Raw genomic sequence first — 27,361 nt, forward strand, 5'->3', positions numbered from 1 at the left:
AGGGTAGAATCGTAATCCCTAATCGAAATGCATGCATTTGTCTCATAGACTATGGGGATGGTGAGAAGAGATATATTTTACATCCCAAGAAAAATAGTTCACTGCTTCAGCCTTGATGTCATCAACACTGTGAAGAGGGGTGCCATTCCTATCCAAAAGCATGGGGATTATGTTGGCATTGCTTCTAGCTTTGAGAGATCTGTGGCAATAGGCAGAGGGTTGCCATTCCTTACCACCTCAATATATTTTTTCTTTTGATAAATTCTTGGCTTCTTTTTTTTTTTTTTTTGGAGTATGGGGATAAGATGTTGTTGAGCTTGAATTTATACAATTCCAATGTGAAATATTGAGAATAGTTTCTGTTATGTCTGCATTCAACTTTTCAAAATTTCTTGTCATTGGGGAAATCAAATCTCCTTCAGATCATACTGTAACCCAGCACCTGATTATATAGAAGCACTGTTTCACTCTAAATGAAGAGTGCCAGGTCCCAGTGGCTTTTACAGTCAATATCTAACTAACGTAGAAATTAGAGCCTTGATATTGGATCTCCGAACTCCTTGTAACATAGAGCATGCGTGATTTAAGAGCTGTATTTTAGATTTCTTAGATGTATGGTGTTAGTATATGTTGGATTTTGTCCATGTGTATCGTTTGTTTGTTAGTAGAGTTAATTATTCCAGTGATAATGTATCATGTCTCATCTTTGCCAATTGTAAACCTTTTAGCAAACTGCGCATTTTCATGACAAGTAAGTTGACCTTTGTGCTCTTATGTTACGCATCAATTTTTACTATGATAATTTGTTTGTATTTAGGGTCATCAAATTAAAATCCTTTTTCTTGAAGCAAGTTTTGTTATATCATTTAACCTTCTACTTGTGCTAGTACATGTGGGTAAGGGTGGTTGTCTCTTCTGTGGAAGTATCTTCATTAGGTTATGGAATCAATCAATTGTGGTTTGTGACTTTTGCATTAATACTATGAGCTTTGTTTGCTCTGTTTTCTAAGCTTAAACCATAATCTAATGTTCTATTGCAGGTGGAAAAGATTCCAGAATCTTTTCAGTCAGTTGAGCATTACCTTGGGTCTTTTATGTTCCCTTTATTAGAGGAAACACGTGCTGCATTATGTGCAAGCATGAATGTAATTTCGGAGGCACCACTAGCAGAAGTAACCTCCCTTGAAGAGTCTAAGCCTTATGGTTCACTCTTATATGAGATCAATGTTGACTATTGGAAGAACATGTTGAGATCATGTGGCAAGGAAGTTTACAAACCTAAGCCTGGGGATATTTTTGTTTTTTCAGATATGGTACCTGAAACTGTTTCTGACTTACAATGTTATGGGAGGTCATGGACTTTTGCTGCAGTCATTAAAACTCTTGACAATGAAGAATCAGAAGAGGACTCAGCTATTTATTTAAAAGTTAAGGCTTCAAAGGCTATTGAAGTCAAAGAGGGGATGCAGAATTCACTTTTTGCAGTTTTTCTGATAAATATGACGACAAACAATAGAATATGGGCTGCTTTGCAAGGGATAGGAAACTTGAAGATTATAAAGAATATTCTTGGCGACAATCCTATGGTATGAAAATAGAGACAATTAGTTCTATTGTTGGAATTGTTTAATACACTAAACTACATTTTCAAACATACAGTCCTGTATGTTGTGGAGAACTCAAGGTGCACTTGAAACTCTAGGCTCTGGATACACCTATGTATTGTCATATAGGAGTTTCTGACTTACATTTTACTTGACCTTGTGTTTGTAAGCCCATATCTTTAGATTGTGAATTATGAGGAAATGAAAATCACATAAATGGTCGTACTAGCATGGTTTAAAGTATCTCCGATACTGATACGATACCCTTCGATACGTATCTTAAATTTAGCCGACCGATACGATACACACCGATATGATACATTGAATTTTTAAAATCTTTCGTATCGATATATATCCTACAATACATACTGATATGCATCGATATACTGATACAATACGATACGCACTGATACTCTATGGAAAATATAAAATCGAGTGAAATATACGTTTCGGTATGTATCAGTACGTATCGGTGAGTATCGGTGAGTATCGGTATGTATCGGTGAGTATCGGTGAGTATTGATACGTATCGGTGAGTATCGATACGTATCGGTGAGTATTGGTATGTACTGATATAGTGCAGTACAGTCATATAATGGCCAAGATTGGTAATTTTTCAGAAAAAAACGTGATTTTTTGGGGGGTTTTTGTTCCAGAGTTGTTGCTAGCCATATTTCTCTCAAACTAAAGTGGAAATCAAGGTTAGGACCAAGGATTTTACATTTATTGGACAACTACAAACCTTGAATTCTTAGTGCGATACCCTCAATTTATTGTTTATGCATAATACATGTTATCAATAGTTTTTTTTTAACAAATTTTTTATGCAAAAGTGTTTAAAAAAGTGTTTTCTATCCATTTATGTAGGTATCTTTAGCGTATCTTAGCGTATCTCCGATATGATACAATACCCTCCGATATGTATCTTAATTTTGGTTGACGGATACGGCGACCAATACCAATACTTTAATCCTTGCGTACTAGAGGCTTAAGGAATGTACTGGTGCAGTACTTAATTTATTGAACTATGCTTTCTACATTTTTCTGTAGTTTCTTAATTTTTTCACTATGTAGTGCAAAATTTTGTGTTATATAAATTTTAATACTCTCCGACTACAATTAGACAATTGAGACATAAGAGAGAGTTCTGTAGGGGATTATTTCTATTTGAAATCAATATTATTGTATGAAATAGAGGGTCAGATTGATGTGTAATTTCTATGATTTGATGATTCCTTGGTTGTTTTGTTTTGTATTCTAGGCTGAAAATTGCTGCAGTATCTGTTCACTTTGGGCTGAAAGATTCGAGAAGGGGATATTACCTGAGTTGAATGAGTCCCAAACCGATGCAGTATTACGCTCTATTTCGGCAATGCAGTGCAATCACAAGTGTTTTGTTAAGCTTATCTGGGGTCCACCAGGAACAGGAAAAACAAAAACAGTCAGTTCATTGCTTTGGAGTGCCTTAAGAATGAATTGCAGAACTGTGGCATGTGCTCCAACAAACATTGCAGTTAAGGAGGTGGCCTCACGTGTCCTTGTGCTGGTTAAAAGTTTCGGGAAAATTGAATATGGAATGAATATCACATGCTGTTCCTTGGGAGATGTGATGTTGTTTGGGAATAAGGATCGCTTAGAAGTTGATTATGATCTTCAGGAAATATTTCTGGATTATCGAGTGGATAGGCTTTCCGAATGCTTTGGAAGGCTAACTGGATGGAAGCATCGCTTTACATCCATGATAGATTTTCTTGAGAATTGTGTTCCACAGTACAATATTTACTTGGAAAATGAACTAAGCCAAGTTCATGAAGCTTGCGAGGAGAAAGAACCTAGCAAAGTCGTGCTATCATTTCTTGATTGGACAAGGAAACGATTCAAGGCAGTTGCACAACCACTAGAAGAATGTGTCAGGACATTATGCACCCATCTATCCAAGCATCAACTGCTGCCACAGGATATCCAATGCATGGCTTGTTTGCTTTATTTCCTGGATGCCTTTGAAATTCTGTTGTTTCAACATGATGTGGTTGAGAAAGAGCTTGAGGAACTTTTTTTACATTCAGAAGAAGTTGAGATTCAAACACCTCCTCTGCTTAAACTTGAGTCTGAATGTGGTAATTGTTCCACATCAGTCATTTTATCGAAGATCAGAAACCAGTGTCTCTGTACTCTAAGATCTCTACATGATTCTCTCATAAATCGTGATCTTCCTCAATCTATGAGCAAAGATTCAATACGGGTTTTATGTTTTCAATCTGCTTGTTTAATTTTCTGCACAGCATCAAGTTCATATAAGTTGCATTCTATAGTAATGGAGCCTCTTAATTTATTAGTTATTGATGAAGCTGCTCAGTTAAAGGAATGTGAATCAGCAATACCTTTACAACTCCCAGGCATACAGCATGCTATTCTCATTGGTGATGAGTGTCAGCTTCCTGCAATGGTTGAAAGCAAGGTGTACTTAAACTCTTTTTCCCCCTTCCCCTCCCCTTCATCCTACATGTACATTTTATAAATAAGTCCCTTTGTACTTGTACTTATTGCATTCATTTTTTGTGTTTTTGGTTATCATTTGTTTGGTCCCTCTTGCAGGACATTTATACCATTGATCTATACAATAGGAGTAGCTCATATGTTCCTTACATTGTAAGTGATGATAGAGCAGTTCCCGTACCATTTTTTTTTTTGGTAGGTATCTAGTGAAGCCGGTTTTGGAAGGAGTTTGTTTGAGAGGTTGAGTTTAGTCGAGCATCCAAAGCACCTTCTCAATATGCAGTATAGGATGCATCCTGAAGTCAGTATTTTCCCAAATGCAAAGTTCTACCGCAACCAGATTTTGGATTCACCAAGTGTTCAGGATAAAAGTTATGAGAGGCACTATCTTCCTGGACCTATGTATGGCCCTTACTCCTTTATAAATATCCCGGATGGAAGAGAGATATTGGATGTTGGACATAGTCGAAAAAATCTGGTGGAGGTAGCTGTTGTCGTAAAAGTTTTGCGGAAACTTTTTAAAGGTATTTTCTTCTTCTATGATTTTTGGTTGAGAATGGAGCGAATTCAAAGCAGTACTCCAGTATCTAAATTCGTATCTGATTAACATATTCTTTATCAAATACGATTTGATATCTGGCAGATATTTTATCCTAGTATCAATATTTAGAATCCAACATTGATTTTGGATACCCAAATTGGGATTTGATATGCGATTATCTGAATAAATAGACAAGAGTCCTGATAGAGTTTGTAATTTTGTCCATCGATTGACATCCCTACTTTGTGTTTCATTTGGAGTCATTGTTGTGATTACCTCTTCATGACTCTTTAAGTTACCCCAATGTTCGGTTTTAACACTACCTGGGAGTTTGACCATTTATCAATTGAACAGTTGATTAAGATGCAATGCGTCCCTGATTTGCCTATTCATTTTGCTAATTATGTACTAAACAAACCACAGCCTATACTTACTCTCGACTATTGTGAACAAAGCATGAAACTCATATGAAATAGTTTATTTAAATTTTCCAGCATGGGAGGCCTCAAGACAGGAGCTTAGCATTGGAGTTATTTCTCCATACAATGCTCAAGTTGCTGCAATTGAAGAGAAACTTGGAGGAATATATGAGAAACACAGTAACTTTGAGGTGAAAGTTAATTCTATTGATGGTTTCCAGGGTAGTGAGGAAGACATCATAGTAATCTCTACTGTCAGATCCAACAATGGAGGGTCAATTGAGTTCTTGTCTAATCCTCAGCGAGCAAATGTCGCTCTTACAAGGGCCAGGTATGTCCTCTGTGTGCTTTCAATTTTTTATTCTAATTCATATAGGTTAAAGATGGTAAATCTAATAACTGTGTCATAAGTTATTTATTTAAATATTTAATTTTTGCAGACATTGCCTTTGGATTTTAGGGAATGTAAAAACTTTGATCAACAGTGGTTCTATCTGGTCTGAATTAGTCTATGATGCCCAAAAGCGCCAGTGCTGTTTCAATGCTGATGATGACAAAGATCTGGCTAAAGCAATAGTGCAGGTCAAGCAAGAGCTTGACCAGCTAGATGATTTACTTAATGGGGACTCGATACTTTTCAAAAACGAAAGGTGGAAGGTAAACTAACTATATAAAATTCACTCTCTCTCTTCTCACTACATTATTTTTCAATACTATATTTTATAATTTGAACTTTTAATATGGATAATTGGGATTTTTGTAATAAATTTTTGTTGATGCTTCTTCAAATTTACAGGTTCTCTTCAGTGAAAGCTTCAGGAAATCTTTTGGGAAACTGAAATCAACACAAAGAAAGAAATCAGTGATTAATTTATTACTGAAGCTCTCATGTGGATGGCGCCCCAAAAAAGGAAAAGTAGACCCCGTTTGTGAAAGCTCTGTACAGCTTGTGAAACAGTTCAAGGTTGAAAATTTGTATATTATTTGTTCCGTTGATATTATGAAATATGAAACCTATGTGCAAGTTCTGAAGATTTGGGATATTTTGCCTCTAGAGGAGATTCCAAAACTGGTTAAACGTTTGGATAACATCTTTGTAGCATTAACAGATGATTTTGTCAATCGCTGCAAACAGAAATGCGTCAATGGGTATGTTGATTTCTTTGTCTCGCATATATATATGTGAACTTTTATCTGTGATGCATTTTGAAGTTTTACATATTTTCTTAAGGTTGGAAAACTTCTCATACTTTTTCTTCTCTTGTTTCATTCCACCTTTGGTGCCCCTTAGTCAAGCAGTGTGGATCTTTTTTATGTGATTTCCACAGATTTTAATATATGGTTGTTTCTTAGTATTTACTTCTCAATTTTTCGCTTCCATAGCTTGTTTGGTTTTTTTATGCATTTGATTCCACTTCAAAGAAATTACCTATATAAATGGGACATTCAAAGCTCCCTTTTAGTATTTTTTTTTAACATATTTATTTATTGGCATGTAGGGATTTGGTAGTGCCAATGAGCTGGCCAAGCTCTGACAGCATTGTTCGGAGTAGGAACATATGCTGTACAGAACTACAGAAGGTTTCAACCGATGGCAACTTTGATGGTAGAAGCTATATTGAAAATTCAAGGGTGAGTGAGAGTTTGCTACTGATGAAATTCTACTCATTATCATCTGGCGTTGTTGGGCATCTTCTCTCTGGACGTGATGGTAGAGAACTTGATCTTCCATTTGAAGTAACAGATCAGGAGCGGGAGATTATTCTTTTCCCTCGTACCACGTTCATCCTAGGAAGGTCTGGAACGGGGAAAACAACTGTATTGACCATGAAATTGATTCAAAAGGAGCAACAAAAATACCTTTCCTCCGAAGGACAGGCTGAATTGAAGTTTAACACAAGTAAGGATGTCCACAAGAGAGAAGAGATTGCGGAGGGTGTTGGAGAAGCTAGTGGCACTGGCTTACGTCAGATGTTTGTTACAGTTAGCCCCAAGTTATGTTCTGCTGTCAGGAAGCAAATTTCTCATTTGAAAAGGTCCATATTCAATCCTTAATTTTAGACATTATGTATTTGTTGAGCTAGTGCAAGCTAGGAGGGACTGCACAGCAGTGCAGTATGAGTTGCATTATCTGCCATGTGGCAGGTCAGGGGGCCCTAAATTTTATTGGCAGATAGGCCCAACCCTCCTCTACTTGTATGCTGATTTTGAGTTCAACCCTCCTCTACTGGAACTGCACTCCATGTCAATGCTACATTGCTACTGAACCTGCATCATTTTTTTCTCCATTATAATTCCCCGAATAATTTTCATGCATGGGTCATTATTTTTTAACTAGATTGTTGTTCTGCTTGTTCTATTTTACTGCATGCTTTTTTGGTTCTTCACATACTCTTCAACAGGAAAAGAAATAAAATCCCATTCATGGTTATTATTCACTTTTGGTTTTTCTAATTTGTTGATAATTGATGTTGTCAGTTCTTTATGTTGGAAAAACTAGCCCTTTCCCACCTGTGTGCAAATTAATGAAGATGTAAAACAGAAAATATGTGCAACACTAATAATGCAAATAAATCTTATTCAAGCCAAAACATAAAAGGACACCAATTTTTTCATGGAAAATCCTTTCAAGGTGAAAGGAAAACTGTGGGACCTACTCCAGATAAATAGGATTAAAATATTGCTCTCTAGTCAAAATAGATGTTACCAAGCATCAATAAAAATAACCCACTCTTGCTGTCTTGCATAACAAAATAACTCACCAAAAACAATAGGTGGATTTGTAGTATTCTCACCTCAATACTAGCAATGACAAATACAAATAGGACTATCACCATTCTTATATTACTTGGCCAAGGAGAACCCAGTCAAATTGTCACGGTGCAGTCTGTATACAAAAATAGAAGAGAGCATCCATAATATCAAGTTTTTTTTCCTTCTCCGCTCACAAGATGGACCATGGGAGGAGATAAGAGTTCATGGGAGAAGAGACTAACGATGCACACTGCCTCACCTACCTCTTATATTGGAAAAGGTAAGGGAGAGTGTAAGGAGGTTTGTGCACGGCCTTTCAAAAGTGGTTTCCCCTCCATATGAGGAGGTACCCAACAAACACCCCTCCGACTCACGAAGAAGGATTTGACACACCCAATCTTTCCATGCTTCTGTACAAGACATGCTTCACCTTGGGTAATGCATTTGTCATCATATCTAAACTATTCTTGTCATTATGAATCTTTTGAAGTTGTGTAAGCTTTTTCTGTTCCAGAACATCTCAAATCCAGTGATACCTGCATCATCTGCACTATTCTTGTCATTAACTTTGCTAGGAAAGACTGATAAAAACATGCTTACTTTAAGTAGATAATTAGACAAGTAGGTATATTGTTCTCTAATGACTTATCTATACCCCTAGTATTCACCTATGATGTGATTCTCTAACCTGGAAATCAGACTTGAGAGAACAACCCCATAAGACAAAATAGCTGTATAATACAACAACACAACCTTTTCCCAACTAAATGAGGTTGTCTGCTTGGATCTGTGAGAGGGTAAAATAATAATAAAAAGTAAACAGAAAGGAACATAGCAATATGGGGTGAGCTACATGTATCCTTGCCCTCAAAACAGCTCTATTTGAAGTAATACTAGAGTCAAGACCTAGGCTTTGCATGTCCTTACTACTTCTCTTATGGTCATTTTAGGCCTACCTCTAGCTCTTTTAGATTCTTCCATCTGAATGCAATCAATCCTTACTAGTGCATCCCAAGGCTGTCGTTTAAAATGGCAGTACCACGTCAAACAACTTTCTCGGAGCTTGTACTAAATTAGGGCAACCCCCAGTCAGCTCTAATATTGTCATTCTTTACTTTATCTTTCGACTCCTTCCTAGTTTTTCCACGTATCCATCTAACATCTTCATCTTTGCTACCATCAGCTTATCTTTATTATGCTTCTTAACTGCCCAATATTCTGCCCCATACATCATAGCCGGTCTTACTACTGTAATATGGAATTTTTCTTTAAGCTTTACAAGAATACGTCGATCACAGTATCACACAACACCCCAGATGCACCTCTCCACTTCATCCATCCTAGTTTAATTTTCTCAGAAACACTATTCTCTATATTACCTTCCTTATTTATGGTTGACTGACCTCAATTATCTAAAATAATCACTCGTTTTCTGTCTTAGGATAACTAAAGTGTTCTACTTATCTTAAAACCTTTTGATTCCGATATTAATCTCCATAACTCCAACTTAGTGTTGATCCATATTTTTGTCTCATCCACCAAAACAATATTATCAGAAAAAACATGCACCATGGACGTAATCTTTAATGTTCTTGGTTAAATCATCCTCGGGACCTTGCTCCTTAGTGGTCCCTCTCCCTCTCCCCCTCACATTCTCACCCCCAACCCCCCACCCTTGCCTCCCCGGGGTATGGTCTAGTCCTCCCTCTTGAGCATACCACTTCTGTCCCTCCCACCATCTCTAGCTCCTCCAAAATAGCTCACTATGATGTTGGAATCCTCCAAAATGAAGGCGGTCCTTGGAATGCTTTGCACAAAAGCAGTCTTTCTCAGGCAATGGGATAGATATCTTCAACTCAACAAACTTGACTTGAGCTTTATCCCCCTTTGAATTTCTGTCCCGTGACTCTCCCTTCACTTTTGGTGTGAAGATGGGCTAAGCATTGTGGCATCTGTGCTGGGGAAACCCCTTTACTCAGAAGGGAGGATAAAGAAGAAAGACCATCTAGCCTTTGCTAGAATTTGTGTAGAAGTATCAACAGGCGACACCTTACCATCCTCCATCTTAGTTGTTGATGATGAAGGATACTCTTTCTAGTGGCAAGTCAACTTTGACTATTTTGCATCCTCACTGCCGTTCTTGCAAAGTCTTCGGTCACTATCCTTATAAGTGCTCCCGGTCATTCTCTACCTCTGATACCACATCAAGTCCATCATTCACCCTTAATAGAACTTCTTACTCCTTCGCCCATTCATTGTTCTAGCTCCCTGAAAATTTTAAAAGACCGTATTGGCCGTCCCTTTGACTAACCCCACTGTCCATGGAAACTCAAAATATGGCCTTCTCACCTCCATAACAACTCTTTAACCCCCTCCTCCTGCCATTGGCTCCTCTTCAAGGAACCCCACTACTGCAAATGCCTCAACCACTCACGGTTGTGGCCAACACTGCTAGAACAATGCTAACCGCAGATGTGCTTCTGCCTCCACCTCCCCTCCAGGGCATGAGGCTACTTCTCCCTCCCTACTAGAGGTCCCTTTTCCCTTATGAACTGAAGGTCACAACCATTTTCTGCTGTTGGAATCTATGACAAATTGTCAAGCTCTGTTCATCTTGTTGCCTATTCCATCATCTAACCCTCTTCCTCGTCTAACCCAAAGATGCACCCACGCTATCATCTCTTCTCCAACTCCTGACTCTTCCGCCATCTCTGCTTCTCCTTAGTCTTTGTTGACTTATGATCACCCTTTGGCTTTATCCCCTTTATCCCCTTCTCTGACTCTAATTCCCATCCTTTGACAAGACTCTGACGCCCCCATCTTCACCCCTTTTGTTTCTTTCGAATACATCTGTGGGGTCCACTTTGGGAGAAGCCTTACCTATCTCATTCGTGTCAAATTGTCCTTCTCTTGGGCCCGTCTCTTGGCCCAACCCCTCTTTCTAAAACCCCAAGTTTGGTCTATTCTCTTAGACCATATCCCATGAACCAAGTCCCAGTGGCTAACCATCTCTTTTGGTTCAGATCCCCATTCGGGTTTCAATAGCCCATTTGGCTTCAACATCATCTTTCCAACCTGTTTCTCTCATCTTTGACAATGGGCCTTCTCCTGCTCCTTCATCTCCTCCATTGTTGACCCGCTCTACAAGATGTCCTCTAGTCACCATCTTCCCCCTCGCCCTATGACCACCTTCCCTATTTTTCGGGAATACTATTACCGAAAGCGTACAATTACTACTGTCATTTACTGATCTGGTATCTTTGGTATCCTAAAGGCAATCATTGTGAAGCTTGAAACTCTCAATGCTCTAGGTTTCTTCACCCCATCTCTTTTGCTTTAGTCTACCTTCCCAAAAAAGGTGTGCGTCCTAGGCGTATTAAAGATGTCAACTTGGTGGGTATTGTTAAGCTGATTTGGAAGTTGGCTACCATGAAGAAAAGTATTTGGGTTGATTGGATCTATTCTAGGAACTTCCGCAATGCCTATTTGGAAGGTTCCCATCTCCTCAGATGCTTCTTGGATTTGGAGGAAGATTTTGAGTCTTGGACCCCTCGATTTGAGATCTATCTCCTCCCAAGTTGATGATAGTTCTTTTACTGGACTTTGGCTTGATCCTTGGCACCCTCTTTGCATTCTCCTTCATATGGTTGGTGACATAATGATCTACAATTTGGGTTCTGGTAAATTGGTCATAGTTTCTGTTATCATTGATGATGGTGATTGGGTTCTCCCATGACTTCCTTCAACCAGTGGGGCCCTATTTGGTATTCCCTCCTTGGTATCTCTAGGAGGTTAGCTGGTATTGGTGATTTTGGTTTCTTGGTCTGCCTCCCCCTTGGGCATTTTCAGTTTGAAGTCAGCTTGGGTTCTCCTTAGATCTCGTGGTCTGGTTGTTCCTTGGCACAATTTGGTCTGATTCAAAGCTCACATTCCATGTCATAGCTTCCCATCTTGATGTACCCTTTCTCACTGCCTCCTCACTTAGATTTTTTTCCTTAAGAGGCACATTTATGTCCCTCCCTCCTGCGTAGCTGTGCCGAAGGATTAAAGTATTAGTATTGGTCACTGTATCGGTCGGCTGAATTTAAGATACATATCGAAGGGTATCATATTGATGTAGATCCCCACCATGGGATCCAATATCAAAGGAGAAAGATACAACCATGAAGAGTACCTACTGCCCATCCCTATGCTGGCCTATCGGCCCAGCATAGGAATCCCTCTTAGCTTCCTATTTTAGTAGTGTGGTTATGTTTTTAGAAAGTCCTAATAGCCGCTATTTTGTTTCCTAATTAGAAGTTAGAGGTAGTTTCTATTTACATTAGTTGCTATTTTGAATTAGCTTCTATTTTATGTTAAGCTTCTATTTTGTAATTTTAGACCTCTATATAAAGAGGGTCTGCTGTAGAGTGTAGACACAAATCAATATTGAAAAAATGAAGTTTTGCTGCAGGTTTGCTTGCTCCATCTCCTGAGAAAGGAAGACAACAGCGGGAATAGCTGTGGGTGAGATACCCAGGCTGAGATAGCCATTATCCCACCCACGCCTACCCATCTTCTTCTCTTTTCCTCTGTTCTTTCTTTTAGTTCTCTTTATTTGTATTGTGAGGGAGAGACTTGAGTGAGAGAAGGTATTGGTTGAAGGTACAGCAGCATTCCTGAGTTGCAGAACAAGAACAGCCCAGTCCAGCCATCGGTTTTCCCAGAATTGAAGGATTTAAGGAGTATCGATAGGGTCTGTTTCTCAACCTCTGTTCTGTAGTTCTGGAAACCATCTGCAGGAATTAAGGACTGTTTGAAGGGTACAATCGATCAAGGAATCAAGCCCTGCTGCCCAGTCGAATCCCTGTTACAGACTTCCCCTGTTCTGGCCGAGACCCAGTTCTGCCTGGGATCGATTTCTGCTGTTGATTCTGTTGCTGGTTTGTTTTCCTGCTTCTGCAAGTGATTGTTTGGGATTGATTTTCTTCCCTTGGGACAGGCTTGATCTTCTAAATTTCTGGATTTTGTTTCCCCTGTTTTTACTACTATTTCTGATTTCTGTTAAGGCTAATTAAAGGGTCAGATTTGAATTGGTTTGAGCTTAACATATTGGGAGTTATTTACCTAGCGTAACCTACTTCTACATTACATATTGTATCGAAGATGTGCTAAGATAAGCTAAAAATGCGCACATAAATGGACAGGATACACATTTCTAGACACTTTTGCATAAAAAAAAGAGTTAAAAAACATACAATATATAACGTGTATCATGCATAAAAACTAAAATGGAGGACACTGAGAGACAAGTGTAATCACTTGAAATTGTTCAAAGGGATGAGGCTTCTTACATGTAATAATAGTCTATTGTTGACTTTCTAAGAAATTTTATAATTTATGAACTAATTGATACAATACTTCATGTTTGATGCAATGTTTTAGTTTATTTTATTGTTTTACCTAAATCTAATCAAACATAGCAAAAAAAGAAGTAAAACAAAATTAATTTTTTGATCTTGCCATCCAACTTCTTATAAAAAACACTACTATAACACTATAAAAGGGATTGCGGTAATTGGATTAATTTCTGATCATTTATACTGATGTTGTGGATGTAGACCACTTGTAAATTTGTGCTACATGCTCACAAAGCCAAGATCACATAAAATTTAATTGTTTGATCTTGCCATCCTGCTAAAGTTGAAGTGTCTTAGGAAGGGTACCATATGCACAACTACTCTGTGTGTGTGTGTGTGAGAGAGAGAGAGAGAGAGAGAGAGAGAGAGAGAGATCTGCTCTATGCATTTTCTTGTGCATCATGCGGAAAACTCATCAACTTGAGCTATTATGACATGAGATAAAGAGTTCAATTTTGTGGAAGGACCAACACACTTGGTTTGTTGCAAGGACAAATAACATTAAATGGAAATAATGACACTAGTTGTTATGATTCTTATATAAATTAAGAATTAAATGCAATAGATGCATTAAATAGAAGACACTTATCAAGCTGCAAGGACTCTGCAGATGTAAATTGGAGGAGATGATCAACATTAAGATTGCCATAATTGACAAGGAGGATATGAAAGAATGGTAAATCAAGATTGCGAAATCTGTTGGGGTAAGTGCAATTGTGCTATAAATTTTGGAAATTTAAGTATTGTTAGTGAGAAGAACAAGCTCTGTTTTGAAAGTGAAATGGGTTTTGTAGATACCTATCTTAAGTGTCGGTGAGTATTTGTTGCGTATCAATGAGTATCGATGAGTATCATTTCGATACCCATATAATTCAATTGTTAGGTCTTAATTGTATGTATCAAGAGTATTGGTACGTATCGATGAGTATCGTACGGTATCGAACAATACTCCCTGATATTCGTTGATACATAATTTAAAAAAAAAAAATTAATGTATTGTATTGGTGGGTATCATATTGATGCCAACCGATACCGATACATATCGGCCTATATGGTATGATACTCACCAATACTTTAAACCATTGACCTTTGCTGGAATGCTGTTGAGGATGTGGATCATCTCTTCTTCAGCTGCCCTTTTTCCTCTATGATCTAGACTAGCCTCATTTCATGTTGTTGGGCTCGCAAGCATAGCATCCTCCCCCTTTAGCGTGTATGAATCTAGGTCGACATGACTCTTGGTGGCTCCTCGGATTGTGACAATGTGGGTAAGCTTGTGTTTACCACTGCCATCCTTCACATTTGTTGGAGCATAATCTCAGAAGATTGACTTTCAACTCTAGATATTTTCTGCAGATTTGGGAGTCCATTTCTTTTGATGTCAAAAGTAAGCTCCCCATCATGCCTTTCAGATATGCTGACAACCCCAGAAATCAGCTCATTGTCTGTTCTTGAAACTTCATGCACTCTTTCTAGTGCTTTGATGTGGTGATTGTTGTTTTTGCTTTTGTTAATCTTTTGGGCCTTGTGCCTTGTATATTCTTTCTCCCGGGGGCCCTTTGTCCTTTTCCCTTTGGTAATGAATGGTTATTCACCAAAAAAAAAAAAAAAAAAAAAAAAAAGAAAAAAGAAAGTAACAAAATAGCAACCACTAAAGATCTATTGACTTAAAAATTACGAACCATAAAACAAAATAGAACTAAAGTAACTACTAATAGAATATTCCAGCAATTTGTCTTCATCAAGGCCATCACACAAGCTAGAATCAGACCCACAACCGTGGGTCACTGTCAGGCCTTCTTTCCTCTATGCTGGTACAGCTTGAGCTCTACATTAACCTGTCATCTAGATGATCTTTTATTCTACATGCTTAAGTGGAGCCACGTTATCATACCAGTGCTGCTGCAGTTTGTAAAAATTTGTACTACGTTTCTGTTCTTTGCTGCAATTTATTTAGTCTCTTTTCATAAATGTAAGGTCCATAAGATCTCAGAATGTTGATTGGAAGGGACAGTGAAACCATAGCTGATAATTTTCGTAATTGTTGCACTAGAAAGTTAATTTTTACTTACGAAGTTTTGCATCTCCTAACACTTAAAACTAAATGATGATTCTATCAGGTGTTATAACATTCTGAACAAGTACATTGAATGACATGTGAAAAGAATTATTGGATGTTCTGGACAACTAATTAGGTTAACTTTGAAAAAATAAAGTGGTCTAATGAAATAATGGGTCCTTACAAATGACATATGCAATTTCAGCCTGTAGATTCAGGTCAATTCAGTAAGCCTTATCGTAACTATATGGGTTAGGTACATGTGTTCTTTTTTATCATTCAATTCTATTTGAGTACACATCGGCTTATAGATAATAAAGCAAATTAATTTAATTGGAAAAGGATTCAGGCTATCCATTTCTGCAAACACAAGGTCCTTAATTATTTATGCATTCAACTGAAAATTTCTCATTATTTATATTTTTAATTATCTTAGCAGCTTATTTCTAATCCGCATATCATAGATCTTCTTGTCAGTTCATAGAAGGAAACAATGTCCTGCATAGAATGATTTTTTATTTCTAATAAACTAATAAACGATCTACAATGTCTGCAGCTTTACCTGTGGAGGAAGTTTTTCAGGAGCTAATTCAATTGGTATGCATGATATTGATGACATGGATTTCTCTGTGGATATTCCTGACTGTTTCCGTAATGTTCCAGCTACTACCTACCCTTTAGTCATACCGTTTCTGAAATTTCTTATTATGCTTGATGCAAGCATGGAAAACTCATTCTTCGATAGATTTCATGATGGAAATAAATTTCCGCTTGGTACAACTGGAACTTTTAATTCAGTTGCATTGCAGGCCGTCATAAGAATGAAAGAGGTTAACTATGACAGGTTCAATTTATTATATTGGCCACATTTTAATAGTCAATTAACTAATAAGTTGGATTCTTCCTTGGTGTTTAAGGAAATAATTTCTCATATAAAAGGTGGAATGGATGCAGGCAGGGCACAAGATGGTAAACTTAGCCGGGAGGATTATGTTGCCCTGTCTGAAGGCCGGGTGTCCACCCTAAGTAGAGAAAGAAGAGAGGTTATTTATGATATCTTTCTTGATTATGAGAAGAAGAAGCTTATGAGTGGTGAGTTTGACTTGGCTGATTTAGTTATTGACCTTCATCACCGATTGAGAGATGGAAGCTATGAAGGTGAGGAAATGGACTTGGTCTATATTGATGAGGTCCAAGATCTGACAATGAGGCAGATTGCTCTGTTCAAATATATTTGCAGAAATTCTTCTGATGGTTTTGTCTTTGCTGGAGATACTGCCCAAACTATTGCCAGGGGGATTGATTTCAGATTCCAAGATATAAAATCTCTGTTCTTCAAAGAGTTCCTTTCAGAGTCAGGAAGTGATAACAATGAGAGAGTGAAAAGAAGTAGCCAACCGCGTGTCTCAGAGATTTTCCATTTAAACCAGAACTTCCGAACCCATGCTGGTGTTCTCAATCTGGCACACAGTGTCATTGACCTTTTATACCGTTTCTTTCCTCACTCTATTGATGTTTTAAGCCCGGAGACAAGTCTTATATCTGGAGAAGCTCCTGTGTTGCTTGAATCTGGAAATGACGAAAACTCAATTATAACTATTTTTGGCAATAGTGGAACAATCTCTGGAAGTATGATTGGCTTCGGAGCTGAGCAGGTCATATTGGTACGTGATGATTCTGCAAAGAAGGAAGTCTCTGACCATATTGGAAAGCAAGCTCTTGTTTTAACAATACTTGAGTGCAAAGGACTTGAGTTTCAGGTAAGCATTTATTTTAATTTCCATCTTGTGAAACATAATTTCCTTCCATGTCTTATTCATTCTGGAAGTCTCTTAATTGACAAGGTTTCAAATGCGTACTATGAATGCCTAGTTGATGTACCTTTCCATATAGACCTGAGCTTGATAACTGTACGAAATAAAAGACTTTTTTGTATAAGAAAAAACTTTAGTAGAATAGTGGAGATCAATGAGTATATACTGAAGTTCATTGTTCGATGAGAAGGATTATTTATAATTGATAAAGTAGACCTAATTTTCTTCTATTGCAGGATGTACTGCTATACAACTTTTTTGGCACATCTCCTTTCAAAAATCATTGGAGAGTTGTGTATGAGTACATGAAAGAACAGGATATGCTTGATGCCTCTTTACCAAGGTCATTTCCAAGTTTCAATAAGGCAAAACATAATGTTCTTTGCTCTGAATTGAAGCAGTTATATGTGGCTATAACTCGTACAAGGCAAAGATTGTGGATCTGTGAGAACATAGAGGTGTTGTCCAGACCTATGTTTGATTACTGGAAAAAGTTGTGCCTAGTGCAAGTTAGAAAACTTGATAGCTCACTTGCACAGGAGATGCAAGTTGGAAGCAGCAAAGAGGAGTGGCGTTTACGTGGCATCAAGGTAAAAATTTGTACGATTTCACTCTCTCTTTCTTCACTTTTTTTTCTTTTAAGGTGGGGGTGGTGGTAGGTGTTGTCACCATTGGATAGTTTGGAAACCTTGTGGATTGTCTACATACCAAATTTGATGGTCTATCTTAACCATATGATCCAACATCTAGTGGATTTGTCCTTCTATAGTGTAGGGAAATAGATGTTTTTGAAGTTGCTCAATTGATAGATTCCTTATAAAACAGGAAAAATGTCGGTTAAAAAATGAGCTGGAAAGAATGACAGTGGTCCCAATCTTCTGACAGAAGTCATATCTATCCACATGTCTGGAAGATCTATTGCAATAAGTTAATAAATCTTTCTGTTGGGATATACCTTTGTTGTTTATTAGTTCGCATCTTGCACTGATTACAGCTTGCTTGATAATGTCAGAGTGTACCTTTGTTTGTCCTACGTTACCATTTGTACAAATTTTGGTTTTGTCACAGCTATTTGATGAGGGGAATTTTGAGATGGCTACAATGTGCTTTGAAAGAGCTGAAGACACTTACAGGGAGAAATGGGCTAAAGCTGCTCGTCTTCGAGCTGATGCTGACCGCATGCATGGCTCTAATTCTGAAATGCGGCGTATTGCTCTTTCAGAAGCTGCAGATATTTATGAAGAAATTGGTAGAGCTGCGTCTGCTGCCAAGTGTTTTGTTGACTTGGAGGAATTTAAAAGGGCAGGTGTGCATATTGTTGTATTGAATGTTCAGATCATTCCTACTATACTTTCATCTCTTATATGTTTTGAGCCTTCTGATGAACTGTTTTTGCTTGCATGACCATTTTTGAATTGGCATTTGGCAATTACAGGAATGATAATCATTTATTCCTGTGCTGCTCAAGGCTGACCGCCTTTATTTGATTTGATGTGATCCAATTTCACTAAATTATTAACTCAAGTTATACTAAGTGAAGATCTCTTTCCATCTGATATGTTGGTTAAAGTGCAATCTTAGAAGAAAATTTTTCCTATACTAACAAAAACCTAATTGTGGCAATTTGTCCGTTTGATCATCCTGAATTTTATAATAAATATCTTACATGGGGCTACCTAGTGATAGATATTAATATGTGACGTGTAACACATGTAATGGCTCTTTATGCCTCTTCTATGACAAGAGCCTCATTATGTCTTGTGAAAAAAAAAAAAAAATAAATAAAAGATGGAGACTTGATAAAGATTGGAGAAAGTCATTGAGGTATTCCTATCTTAACTGACCTTTAATTTCTAGTGATTTGAGTATCACCTAACAATGCACCATAAGAGGCATACACTGAGAATTTTATAGCTTTATTCTGTAGTTTATGTAGAAAATTAAGTGCAGATCTAGAACTGGGTGTTAGAATCTTTGGTTTCTTTGTAGTCCTACAAATTTTGTAGCATTTATTTTAATTTTGGTGATGATAGAACTGAAAATATCGCTGTATGAACTCTTGTTGCGCATATTGCTCTGCTTAAATCACATTATTTCCTACCAGATCTTCAATTTTTCTCTTGAGAGCTTTGTGTCCTTTCTCAGCATTTGAGCCACTGGGTAGATCTCAATTTGTTAAAATATCTCCTCCTATTAAAAGATTTTTGTTGCATCCATGCCCATATGAGATGCATAGCAAGCAAAAATAAAAAGATAGCTACTTAGGAACATCATTCCTGTATTGAAATTAATTATAATAAATAATCACTAACATACGCAGTTTGATATAGTAGTTTAACATACATTACCCAGGCAAGACACCTATATCTAGTAGTGAAATACACTAGTCGGAACACAATCAAGCTTCCTGACCCATTCTGCCCTCTCCCATGGCCAGTCCCCCTCTGGTGGACTCCATAGCTCGAAATCTCGCCGAAATCGAAATTTCCGAATTTCAAATTTTTTTTTTTGGCCGAAACGAAATAAGGCCCAAAATAACATTTGTACAAAATTTTGGTCGAAATTTCGGTAACGTTTTGGTATCTCGCCTGTCTCAGTACATTCCATGTGTTATAAATACCATACCTCGGTCGAAATTTCGGTCAAAATTTAAACTGTCTCACCTGTCTTGGTGGTTTCGGTTCTATTTGCATATTTTGAAGGAAAAACACTCCAACAAGCCCTCGAATTTGCCACATCATTTTACATTTTGACTTCCATTGGACTCCTACAAAGATCTACACATTCAAAGCTTAGGAAAGGTAAAGTTCTTTCTCCAAAATCAGGTAAAATTTTCAGAAGAGTTTGACGGTTGCTGCCAAACAAAGGTGCAACTCTAAAACAATGTCATGTCCTAATATTTTTGTATTTTTATATTCTAACATGTTTATTAACCTGAAAATAAGTTACCCACCAAGTTTCAGGTCAAAATATGGCCGTTTGACCACAGAAACAGTCAATCGAAAAAAAAAAAATACACAATTTCGGCCGAAATGAAACGAAACGAAATTTCAGTTTCTGAACCCACCGAAACACCGAGACGAAACAAAATTTTGAACCTTGGTGGACTCCACCACCAGAATCCCTTCCCCCCTTCCTCGTCCCTCCTCCCTCCGCCTAGCCAGCCCCTCCCCTACCTCCCTTCCTCGTTCCCCTCAGGCTCTTAAACTTTACACCTCCCTTTTTAGCCCTCCCACATTTTAGTCCCGAGATGGCATTTCCTTACACTATGCCCCTCCAATCCTGGTTGACAATGTTAAATTTGGTGCCGTTTGGCTTGGCTACTTGACTCCGAGATACCAAAGTGGAAGAATTGTTTTGTAGGTCACTTCCTTGGTAGAAAACCTCCATTCAATATTGTCAAATCCTCACTTTCTAAGCAATGGAGGATTATAGGTTGGTTGTATACTTATCTCTTTGATAACGGGATCCTTGATCTCCAGCTTCTCCGATGAGGGCGTCAAATTGAATGCTCTTAAAGGTGGACCTTGGCTGGTTGGAAGGAAGCCAGTCTTGCTCCACCAATGGGACCAGCAAACTCAGCTCTACAAGGTGGATCTTCAATCCATTCCTCTTAGGATTGCCCTACCCAATCTACCTCTTCATTACTGGTGTACGGAAGGGTCAAGTATTGTTGATTCGGTTATTAGACACCCCCTCTAATTTGATGAACACACCAAAAAGATGGATAGGCTTGCATTTGCTCGTATTTTGAAGTATCTCCTCTTTCCTCCATCAATAACATGGCTGGAGAGGACTTCTTGTTCTAGCAAGCCATCTCTGACGAATGGTTGCCTACCCATTGTTTGATATGCAAGGTTTAAGTGCACCCTACTAAGTTATGCACCCCTAAAACCTTTATTGATGTTGCTAATCCAATTGAAATTGCTTTTGAAGCTCTATTTGTCTCCTCTCTCTTGGATGTTGTTGAGGCCATGCACGAATCCAGTATCAGCACTTTAAGCTACCCATCGCCACCTCATCTTGAGTCTCTTCCTCTTACGGTCCTAGTCATGGCCGTAGGATGCTCAAGCACCACCATTGTGGAAGAAAACCGGCTTGTTTGGTCTCTTGTCAACCCCAAGCTCCAGGGATTCCTGCTAGGGATCCTTCTTCTGAAACGTTATACCCTTGTGACCTATTGGCCATTGGATCTAATTGCTTCACAGTTCTCTAAGCTCTCTCGGACTTTGAAATGGAAGGAGAAGTCGGTATGCCAGTCTCGAACGCTACTTCCTATCACTCGACCAGTCCACATCACCTTTGCCCTTTGCCTGATATCCTTCCTTCTTTTGCCTCTGACCCCCTTTCCTCTTACCCTGTTGCCAGGAATTCTGGACAAACGAACCTTCTTTCCTTTGCCATAGCCATTGATGAGTTCTTCCCATCACTATCCTCTCCCTTCTTCGTTACCCTATTTGCTTCCTCTACCTTTTCCTAAGGTTGACTAACCTTTTGGTCTTCTCATCTCTTCTAGATTTAAACCCCCCAAACCGGTGCATTCCCATCCCATAACTCACAACCAATTTGGCCCCAATTTACCCCTTTGAACCAACTATCCCCATCCTAATTGGAACCCATCTAACTCGACCTAAGATATCACTATTACCTACTTGCTAGATATACTCCAAACCTGATGGTCGATTGTTCCAAATCCACCATCTTAGATCCCTCTCTTAACCCGGCCACCCCTTCTCCCTCACCCGCACCCCTCGATGCTCTTGGACATCCACCACGAGCTCTTCATCTAGGTTCTCGTCAGCACTTGTTGCAGGTTCTTTCTTGGCCCTTCCAACCAGACATGTCTATACTAATCTATCTCATTCTAGGTAGATTTGTTGTACCCTTCCAAGCTCTTCGCTTGGTTGTCGTCCCTCTTCACCAGCATCCACTACCATTTGGCCTTCTCCAAGATTTGAGCAGCTCCACCGCCACTCTCCGCTAGTACCCACTACTGACCACCTGTGCTATCCTCTTGCTTCCCTTTCAGTCATAGCAGCCCCTTTAGTGGCCCCTGGTTCTCCTCAGTCAGATGTCTCTTCTTGCCTTGCCCTTCCAGCCACTGTAGTTCCTCTGACTGCCTTTGGCTCTCCTTTGACTCATCCGGCAAATCCTTCACAACATACTACTGCCTCCCCACCCCAGCACTACTCCCCAAAATGTTGCTACTATCAGCTCTCCCTCTAGATCGAATCCTCTAAAGGAATACAGGAGACGCCATAAAGATCCAACCTACCACGGATAATTCCGTTAGCATCTACGTTGGTGCAACTTGCTCCAGTGAGCGTCAATAGTTCCTCTTTCTAATCTCTCATTGATCCCCCGGCCATCTAGAATTTTTGAGGCCTCAACTCAGCTAAACATACTCACATTCGCTCTCATCTCAAGTCCTCGCATTGTAGATTTTGCTGCCTCCTTAAGACTAAATTTATTGAACACAATGCTTCCCAGATTGTTTCAAGCATTGCGCACTCTTTGGTGCTCTACGCCCTCTGCCCTAATAGTCGGATCTGGGTCTTTTGGATTTCCACCAAGTTCTCTATCTTGGTATTATCCTGCTCCCCTCAATCCATTCACCTTTCCGTTTCTGACTCTAGTGGTGTCTTCAATATATATTTCATTGTGGTTTTTTATACTTTTAACCATGCAACTGACAAATCTCTCCCCTCTGGGACGAGCTTCGTTCCTTTGTGCCCTCTGTTGGCTCCCTTCCTTAGTTGGAGGGGACTTTAATGTGGTTAGGTTTAATTATGAAAAGCAGGGGTTCCTCTATTAACCTTGCCTTTTGTCGAAGCTTTTAATGACTGCCTTGATGACATAGTTATAAATGAGTTAAAGTTGTCAGGTACCAAACTCACTTGGCACAATCATAGAAATGGGTCCGATAGAGTTTCTTGCAAGTTGTCTGAGCTCTGGTAAATGAAGCTTGGCTAGCTTCATTCCCCTCTTCCCATGCTTCCTTCGGCCTCCCGACTATATCTGATCACTATCCCATTTCCCTCCATATCTATCCTTACATTTCCTTTGGGCCTAAACCCTTCAAATTCTTCGATATGTGGACTCATAATTGCTTGGACCTTTCCTGTTCAGGCTTTCTCCTCTCCCCTCATTGCCTTCTTTAGGAAGCTCAAAAATGTCAAAGCAGCCATCAAATTCTAGAACTCCAACACCTTTGGCAACATTTATTCCTGTGTCTTTGTCTATAGAGACAAGCTCGCTTCCATTTGGGCTAGCCTTTAATTGGATGTCTATAACCATTCTCTTGCCACCGAAGAGAAATCCACCACCTTTGAGCTCTCTTCCTGAACTCCTCTCTAATTGTTCAGGAAGATAGCTTTCTTCGACAAAAATAAAGATTAAATGGCTTGAGCTTGGCGACTCCAACTCGGCCTACTTCCACCGCTCTCTCAAAGTCAGATCTAATGCCAATTCAATTTCCAGTCTTATTGCAAGAGATAGCTCTCTCCTACTCTCCCCAGATTCCATTAAAGCTAAGGCAGTTGACTAATTCAAAGATATCTTCAATCCCCCCTCATCCTAGTCCTCTTTCCCTCCTCTTCCTCCTCTCCTCAACAATTTCATCCCTAGTCATCTTTTGGCTCCTCTCCAGGCTATTCCTTCGAATGAAGAAATCTTGTCAGTAGTCGATTCCCTCAAGTCTGTCAAATCCCTTGGCCCTTATTGCTTCAACACGGGATTCTTTTTTTCCTATTGGGATATTATTCAAGAGGACCTCATCCAAGCCATTTGTAGCTTTTTCTTTGACCCTGATCAAATCAAAGGAGTGAATCATACCTTCTTGTGCCTTATCGCTAAAAAAGATGGAGCCTTCTCCATGTCTGACTTCATCCTATCTCCCTTTCCAACATCCTTTACAAGTTCTTTGCCAAAATCCTTTCCAACTTATTGCAAACTGTTATTGGTTAGCTCTAACCAATCCACTTTCATTACTGTAAGGAGCATCTCTAACTACATTATGCTCTGTCATAAGATCGTGAGAGGTTTCGACATGAAATCCCATTCCTCCACTTGCTAATTAAGATTAACATCCATAAGGCTTTCGATTCCATCAATTGGGGGTTCATCTCCGAGGTCCTATTTAGATGTCCTTTACCCCAGTATTTGTGCATTGGATCTACTCTTGCATCTCTTCCCCCGCTTCTCTGTTCTGCTAAATGGTAATCCTATTAGTTACTTCCCTTCTTCAAGAGGCATCCATCAAGGTTGTCCCACTCCCTTTTCCTCTTCTACCTTTCTCTTGAGGTCCTCTTTAGATCCATCCAATCCATAATAATCTCCATCTCATCTCCCCCTCCCTAAATGAAAAGCCCTTAACATCGACCATCTTGCTTTCGCTATTGCTCTCATGATTTTCTCTAGCGTGGATAGATCCTCCATTTAGTCCATTATGTCTTCCACTTGGCTCTTTGAATACATGTCTGGCCTTAGTATCAACCTCCTTAAATTCTAACTCTTCCATGCTGGGGTCTCTAATGCATCCACAAACCATCTCCTTCAGCTGATTGGTTTCTCTATTGGGTCCCTTCCAGTTAAATATCTCGGCCTTCCCCGTATTTCTGATCTGCTCTCCGCCCAGCGTTGCACTCCCATACTTGGCATCATAAAGGCCAACTTTGGAAGGGCAAACTCATCTCTTATTCGGGGCACCTTGTTCTTGCCAAATTTGTGCTCCAATCTTGCTGTTTATACTGGTCGGGCATCATTGTCCTTGTCACACCCTGCCTTCAATAGGCTAAGGCATGCGGCACTGGACACCTCACCGTATCTAGTCAGCTTGTTTCCCTAAGACCTAGACTAGGGCAGATCATAACATCACAATTACACCATTAAAGGTCAAAGTTCATATATACATGCACAGTCCAACAATAAGATATTTTACATAAGCTCCAGTGCCAACTAAGTGATAAGATATATATACAATTATCTAGGTGAGAGTCACATACCTTACAAAAAGAGAATATTTACACAGTTTACAATATCTCAATAGTAGACTATAGACAACAGAGTACGCATCAGCGAAAATATATACAGACATAGGAATAGTCTATCCTATTCCTCAGAAGAACTGGTCTCCATAGGCATAGTCGTTACATCCATAGTCGGGTCCATGGTCGATTTCATCTTCTTGAAGACTGGCCAAGTCATCCATGGCCACTGTCTTATGATTAGAGCAGGAAGTCGGCAAAATACTAATCTCGATATCTAGAAAAGTAAATAAGGGGGTGTGCACATCATGCTTAGTGAGGGGATGGGGGCAAGCAAGCAAAACACAATACAAATGATGTAATGCATGCTCCATACCTTATATGATACTCATGAGTTCATTTAAAATTACACTACTTCCTAGTCCATTACTAAGTCTGAAAACAGAGGTATAGTGCTACGCAACATAGGTGGCATTCCCTACCCTATACGTTGGGCCTAAGGAATACAAGCTCATTGCAGGCAGGAGTCAGCCAGTCTTGAAAAGAACCTTGGTCCCCCAGCTAACCCCTAAGTTAGTAACCCCGGGCAGTCAAGTGTACAGTATGTTGTACCCTATTGCTATTCGTCTCTAGGTATAGTACGTCATACCACGGAAGTGTACTGCTGATCAGGCAGCCACATATGTCAGGATTAGTCCGTACCTATCCCCTTATGGATAAGGTGTTGTAGCATTGGGATGTGATCCTAACCATATGCATCTACATGCATCCATAGCATCCGTAACATCCAATCACATATCCGTGGTCACAACTAGAACACTGACTTCTAAGCCCACGGTACCGAAAAGAACCTCAGCCACACCGTGCCTCAGACCGTCAATATTACAATTATCACCCACACAACTATCATACTACTCATCCATAAAACTTCGATCACATATGTCAGGTACAGTACGTTGTACCCTATTGCTATTCGTCTCTAGGTACAGTACGTCATACCACGGAAGTGTACTGCTGATCAGGCAGCCACATATGTCAGGATTAGTCCGTACCTATCCCCTTATGGATAAGGTGTTGTAGCATTGGGATGTGATCCTAACCATATGCATCTACATGCATCCATAGCATCCGTAACATCCAATCACATATCCGTGGTCACAACTAGAACACTGACTTCTAAGCCCACGGTACCGAAAAGAACCTCAGCCACACCGTGCCTCAGACCGTCAATATTTCAATTATCACCACACAACTATCATACTACTCATCTATAATACTTCGATCACATCAAGTCGGTAAAATTATGCAACATGTGAAATATATAATTTTATATAAAATAAATCCATAACACAGTAACCATCACACTCCACATGAGCAGGCATGAATACAAAAGTATAGAAACACTCCATAAAATAAAATAAACACCCACTCACCTTGGTGTCCAAATTCCTGAAATCTGATTTCTGGATTCGAATATTCTTTCTCTCCGCAACTTATGCTTCCTATTTCACGGATAATTTAAATTATTATTTTTAGGACATAACCTACAATCCTATCCCAACCTGTCTAAATACATCATCCTAATTCCCAAATTCAATTGACCCTATGATTATTTTTCACTATACAATCAGGGTTTCCAGCTTCCCGTACTATTGGGTCACGTGAAGGGAAACCACTAGGGGGTCCCACATTTGGTTGGGAAATTTTGGTCACAGTGGCAGTCTACTCAGAACTATAGATTCCCTACTACTGCCCTTCAATAGGGTCCATTTCTATTGGAATATTGTGTCTACAGGTCCCAATGCTGGGTTCAGGGCTTACAAACCATCCATAACAGGGATTTGGCCTCTGGAATCTAATGTAGGCCTAGATTTGATAAGTCAAACTATACCCAAACTGCAGGATGTTTTTTTAAACCAAACAACTAACCCATTCCAACAATATAACAGATCAGATTAGAACATTCAGCAGGGCAAACCAGAACATTAATCGATTCCCAATCGGTATAACATCAACCAGAATAGAATCAAATAGTAACAGGCTTTGCAGTACTTCAAAGAGACTCAAACCAGTCTAAAAACATGAACCATAGGCCAAGTAAACAGCAGAGAACTAATTAGACCTGTCGATCTCCGACCTTGACAGGTACAGTCACTAAAAGACAAAAAATAGGTGTTTTCTGATAATTTTAGATTGACTGTCCAGAAACAATCCTAATCAGGGTCGATCTCCTCTTAGATAGAGAGGAAGAGTCGATCAAAATTGTGGCCTAAAACAAGGCCTAGATCTA

General features: G+C 39.1%; 1 protein-coding gene across 3 annotated transcripts in view; it reads left to right on the top strand.

The window, feature by feature from the left end:
- The window catches only part of LOC122081053, a 50,920-nt gene that overhangs the window by 14,917 nt on the left and 8,642 nt on the right, over positions 1 to 27,361 (top strand). For all 3 annotated transcript variants that reach the window (XM_042648006.1, XM_042648014.1, XM_042648021.1), the window contains 10 exons: positions 1,041 to 1,586; positions 2,866 to 4,062; positions 4,300 to 4,624; positions 5,136 to 5,391; positions 5,501 to 5,717; positions 5,857 to 6,209; positions 6,560 to 7,096; positions 15,829 to 17,032; positions 17,323 to 17,676; positions 18,155 to 18,392. In XM_042648006.1, coding sequence (XP_042503940.1) covers positions 1,041 to 1,586; positions 2,866 to 4,062; positions 4,300 to 4,624; positions 5,136 to 5,391; positions 5,501 to 5,717; positions 5,857 to 6,209; positions 6,560 to 7,096; positions 15,829 to 17,032; positions 17,323 to 17,676; positions 18,155 to 18,392 — 5,227 coding nt within the window. The remainder of the gene's footprint in view (positions 1 to 1,040; positions 1,587 to 2,865; positions 4,063 to 4,299; positions 4,625 to 5,135; positions 5,392 to 5,500; positions 5,718 to 5,856; positions 6,210 to 6,559; positions 7,097 to 15,828; positions 17,033 to 17,322; positions 17,677 to 18,154; positions 18,393 to 27,361) is intronic.

Source organism: Macadamia integrifolia, chromosome 1 (genome assembly GCF_013358625.1).
Source record: "Macadamia integrifolia cultivar HAES 741 chromosome 1, SCU_Mint_v3, whole genome shotgun sequence".
Classification (NCBI taxonomy): domain Eukaryota; kingdom Viridiplantae; phylum Streptophyta; class Magnoliopsida; order Proteales; family Proteaceae; genus Macadamia; species Macadamia integrifolia.